The sequence below is a fragment of the Enhydra lutris genome, unplaced genomic scaffold, assembly GCF_002288905.1.
Source record: "Enhydra lutris kenyoni isolate GAN:26980312 unplaced genomic scaffold, ASM228890v2 scaffoldscaffold68, whole genome shotgun sequence".
Taxonomy (NCBI): Eukaryota; Metazoa; Chordata; class Mammalia; order Carnivora; family Mustelidae; genus Enhydra; species Enhydra lutris.
Window position 1 is genome coordinate 7,900,559 of NW_019154152.1, and position 5,086 is coordinate 7,905,644.

The following is a 5,086-nucleotide window of genomic DNA, read 5'->3' on the forward strand; positions in this document are numbered from 1 at the left end:
CAGTGTGTATATATGCAACTGTGTGTGTGTGTATGTGTGTATATGTGTGCACGTGTGCTGGGGAATGGGGGATGAATGGGTGCTATACTCCTATACCTTTAGGTGAACATCTACACCCCCAGTTCATTCCCTTCTCTGTACCTAGCAGACAGGATGGCAGAGTTTCTGCGGGCAGGCTTTCCTACAACTCTGGATTCTCTTGGAGGAATCCTAGGGCTAGGAATGGGTCACTCTGGGTCTCAGGGTCCCTCCTGGGCAGTCCTGCCCTCTCCGCCCTGAGAAGCTCCCTCCCCAGGCTCGCCCTCATCGTCAGCTTCAGCCAGTTCCTCGGGCATTGGCCACTCTCGCGTCTGCCACTCCAGCCGTTCGATGCGGTAAGCGATCTTGAGTGCGCTGGACTCCAGCTCGGCCAGGAGGCGAGCAAACTTGGTCTGTAGATCATCGAGTTGCTGGTCAAGGCCTCGTAGCCGGGACTCTGTGGCTTCCTGGAGGGCAATCTCAGCTGCCTCAGCATTTATGTCCAACTTGTTCATTTTGAGCAGGATCTCACGGCCCTTTTCCTCCATGACGACCTGGGCCTGGGGATACTCGCTCAGGACTTCCCGCAGGTCCTCCTTGCTCAGGCAAAACAGGTCTGAGTACCCTAGACTCTTGATGTTGGCTGTGCGGCGGTTCCCAGACATGTTTCCTGTGGCCCACGGGCAGACACATGGGAGGACAGTTAGTGAGGAGAGGTGTGAGGGGGTTTTTCACTCCTGAAAGGACCCCCCACCTCCACATCTGTGCTTTTGAGCCTCTCTTTCAGCTTCATTAATTATTTCATTCAGTAGTAATGTGACTGGGTGGGTCACAGTGATCTGCTTGCCAGAATTCACAGTCTACAGGCGATAGGCATTTAATGTGATAGTTATAAAACAGTATAGCAAGTGCAGTGTAGACATGTGCATCCAGTGCTGTGGGAAGATAGGTTAAGAGGCCCTAACAAAAAAGAGCCTCCAAAGCTTGGAGGAAGTGATGCCTAACTGAGCAGGAGGTCAGAGGGGAAGGGCGGGGGCAGGAGGTCAGAAGGGGGGCATCTAGGCAGAGGGAGGAGTACTAGCAGAGGGATGTGAGTAGGAGCCAGTTAGGTGCTGCAGCAAATTGTAAGCAGTCCAGAGTGGTGGAAGTACAGGGTGGGGGGAGAGTGGGAAGAGGAGGGGAGAGCACGGCATGCTGGGTGTTGTAAGCCAGGACAGGGAGTTCAGACCTTATGCTGAGGACAGTGGGAAAGTACTAAAATATTTTAAGCAAGGGAACTGAATGGTGTCAGTCACATTTTAGGAAGATATTCGTGAGGGATTGTGAGCAAGGTTGATTAGGCTGAATGCTGCAAAGCTCAGAGCTAGAAGGACTCAGAAGGGGCATAGGAACTACCCTCTGTGAACACGTGCTATGCACCAGCCACTGCCATGATGCCTTACCCATACAACTCATCTGACCTCACAAATAACTCTATGGGTTTTTAATATTTAATATTTAACTGAATATTTAATATTTAACTGAAGCCTAAAACATGGAAATGACTTGTCCAAAATCATGTGGACAGTAGCTGACTGCATCCAGGACATGGAGCTTGAGGGGCCCTTGGAGGACAGATATGAGGCCTTTGGAATAACTAGAGAGTGAGATCCCCAGGCTGACAGCTGTGTGGCTTCAGTCAGTGACCGTGTGCTCACCCCTTGCCATGTTCTCCCATCCCCTGGGGCCTCAGTGCCTTTACTTGTGATTGGGCATACCAGCAACGCTTAATGCACAGGCAGTAAAAAAAAGTCAGTGAGCCAGCGTACAGCACCTGGCCTGGCCTGGAGTTGGTGGAGTGAATGGCAATGCCTTCCTTCTAACCTCCTTTCCATTTGGCTGTGAGAAAGTTCCTTGTACTGACTCCAGGTGTGTGTACTTATTACCTCGACGACTTTGGACAGTTTCCCAAACATCTCTGTATCCCAATTTCCTTATTGTGAAAGTACAGATAATAGTACCTACCTGAGCTATGGTGAGAATTGAGTGAGCTGGTACATGTGAAGCACTTTGAAGGTGGCAGGTAGTGAGTGTGCAATAGATACTAGCTATTCCTATTCTTATCATCTCTGTCACTTTCCACTGGTCTGTTGGTGCCTCGGGTTGACACCAACAGAGCAGATCTACTTCCTCTTCCCAAGGATCCACTTTGTACACTAACCTTGGCTCGGCTTTTTCTCAAGGGATGAGCCCTCCGTGTCCTGCTTCTCTTGTGAGCCCTTTAGTGACTCAGGTTAAGGCCAGGTTTCATTAATCCGTAGGCCCTGAAGTACCATTTAGTCTCAGTAGAGGGTTCTGCTGACCCCACCACCTCCCCCAGCCCTGTCCCGGAACGGAAGCTGAGGGGCCCACCTTTGATGTTGATGATGCTGATCTCCCCAAAGTAGAGCCCCGCACCAAGCACGGCATATTGTGTGACACCATCATCTGCCACTACGGCCAACTGCCCCTCACGGATGATGTACATCTCCCGGCCAATGTCCCCCTTGCGGCAGACGTATTCGCCTGGTGAATAGGTCTGGGGCTGCAGCTTCAGCACCAGCTCCTCCAGCAAGCTAGCCTCACAGTTCTGGAATATCTGCACCCGGCTCAGAGTAGACAGGTGTACGGACACGGCCACTTCCGCCCGCAACCGCTCAGGCAAGTGCTGTAAGATGGCTATCTCGTTGGTCATCTTCTTGTTGATCTGCAGGTGCTGGTACCTGGGGGCAAGGGCAGCAACATTCCTCCCCGCCCCCCCCCCCACCTGCCTCTATTCCTTCCATCAGGATTCAGCTAAGCTTTGGCCAAGGACCCAGTCACACTGAGATCTCACAGGGGTCATGGGAATACTGGATCGTTGGCTGATGAATATCTTCACTCCAGGATCACTTCACTTCAGGATATGTTTTGACTGCTTCTGCCTCACCCAGGGCCTGAAAGCCTCCACCAGTTGACAATGAATAAGACACCCTTTACCTACTGTGACGCTTTACTCCACCCACCATTTAGCGATGCCTGGTACCATTCCACTGATACCTACTTCAGTCACCGAGCCCTGTATCTAGCGGCCCTCTGCTTTAGCACCCCGACTTGCTGACATTTCCTTTTGTTCATCCCATAGTAGGGACGACTATAACATAGTCAGCCATCTTGTTGGCCATCTCCTGGGACATACTGCTCTTCTCCCTTCACCCCCTCCAGGGCCTACTGAGCCCTACCAGATAATAGCAGGTTATCTTTCCATGTGTATGAGTTCCTCTCCCTATGAATCTCTTATCTGACCCAGCCCCCTAAAGCCAGATGCAACTAGTAGAAGACATTCTATTCTAAGCCCCATCCAGTGGACCCCTCTCCCCATGCCTCAGGTGCCCTGCCTGGCCCACCAGGCAATAAGGACCCAAACACTTTCCTCGGGCTTTATCCAGAGCACCTCTACGTGTCCTGGTCTGGGACATCCTCACTCACCAGTCAATAACCCGCCGCTCCAGCCGGCGGTTCACATGCTGCTGCTTCATGTACTTTTTCACCAGTGCGTGGTCTGGGTAGAAAGCAGCATCTGCAATGTTCATGTTGTAGATGACCGAGCTCATGCTCCCCATGATGGTGGCAAAACCCATGACAGCCAGCAGGAAGTCGCCCACCATGAAGAGGTATTCCTCCTCCCGAGCGGGCAGCGGCGTGTCGCCCACAGTGGTCAGGATCAGCGTGGAGAAGTAGAAGCTATAGAGGTACTGGCGCCGCAGACGCTCAAAGCCAGGCTGTGCGGGGTCCGGGTACACCCAGGCGTCACGCCCGAAGCCCAGGTACCGGGACAGGGCAAAGTATAGACAGCTGTTCCAGTGGATAACAACAAAAACGTAGAGCATCAGCTTGGTGATGCGAAAGGCGTTCGGGTAAGCTGTGCGGGTCTCTGTGCGGTCAAAGGCCTCAAAGAGGCGGGGCACACGCAGAAAGCGGTTCAGCCTCAGCATGGGGGTGTGTGGGCCCAGCCACACGTAGGCCACATCTGTGGGCATCAGGGAAACCAGGTCCAAGAAGAAGCTCCAGGTGCGAATGTAGCGACTTGAAATCCTGCCCTTGTCCACCACCAGGATGCCCTGGTCCAGGAATCCTGGGGATTGGGAGGTGGAGGCAGGCTGGGGTCAGCCAGGAGATGGGCTCAGGTATGGGGCGGAGTCAGGGCACCTGCCTGCTCCAGGAATCAGGGTGAGGGTGGGCAGGCCAGGGTAGGACTGGGAGAAAGACATGGGGACAGGGTGGGGGTGGGCATAACCTTGCTCCAGGGTTTCTGGGATGGGCACAGGGATGTTGTGAAGCCTGGAGGCATGTAAATGTGCTCTCAGGGAGGGGCTCACTTCCTTGTGACTCAGAGGTCCTCTTTAGGAAGGTAACCTGGAACAAAGGCTCCGCCTTGGGCTCACTGACCTGTGTGGAAGCGCACCACGATGTCCAGTAGGTATAGCAGGTCACTTGTGTAGTCCAGCACCAACCAGGCCACCAGATAACTGTGTTGCAAGTCAGGAAAGCAGGCTCTGTGTGGTGGGGACAGAAGAGATTGGCTCAAGAGCACCCTCTGTGTAAGGGAATCTCCCCAAGACACTCAGCACACAGCACTCTGCCCTGCACCCTCTCTTCTGTGCTGCCCCTCCTTCCAGCCCTGCCCAAGGCCCTGCCCCTTTCTGTTGCCTGACTCCTGAGCCCTTATCTCTGCTTAAAGCCCTTCTTTCATTGCCCTGCCAAACCTGCACACGACGATGATGAGGTTATACATGACTGGGAAGACCATCGTGTTCAGCCACCAGTAGTAGTAATCCCCAGATGGGTCTAGGACAGGCAGTGATGTCCTGTGGAAGGAAGAGGAGAAGTAGTGTCCCATTTTTTTCACCAGACATTCGTTGTTGAATTTGTCACTGGGGGCATCAAGAAGAATCAGGCTCCATCCAGTTAGATGGACAGATTGGACACAGGGGACCAGGATCTCTCACCTGGCCTTGGATGGGGCAGAGGGGCTAGACTCCGTTGTCTTCACTTTGCTGTCCTGGCTCAT

General features: G+C 53.3%; 1 protein-coding gene across 1 annotated transcript; it reads right to left on the minus strand.

The window, feature by feature from the left end:
• Positions 1–239: 239 nt before the first annotated feature.
• Positions 240–5,086, minus strand: LOC111159244 (cyclic nucleotide gated channel alpha 4). Its single transcript, XM_022521678.1, has 6 exons — positions 5,025–5,086; positions 4,782–4,883; positions 4,465–4,571; positions 3,505–4,150; positions 2,410–2,759; positions 240–688 (listed from the first exon to the last, which is right to left on the minus strand). Exons 1-6 carry the CDS (start codon positions 5,084–5,086, stop codon positions 240–242), a joined length of 1,716 nt encoding a protein of 571 aa, XP_022377386.1.

Excerpts from the sequence above, each read along its gene's own strand:
- LOC111159244 (XM_022521678.1), bottom strand. The coding sequence starts at position 5,086 with ATGAGCCAGGACAGCAAAGTGAAGACAACGGAGTCTAGCCCCTCTGCC. Across the intron at positions 2,760-3,504 it reads GAGCGGCGGGTTATTGACTG|GTACCAGCACCTGCAGATCA; the intron begins GTGAGTGAGGAT and ends CCTTGCCCCCAG. Across the intron at positions 689-2,409 it reads CAGCATCATCAACATCAAAG|GAAACATGTCTGGGAACCGC; the intron begins GTGGGCCCCTCA and ends CGTGGGCCACAG.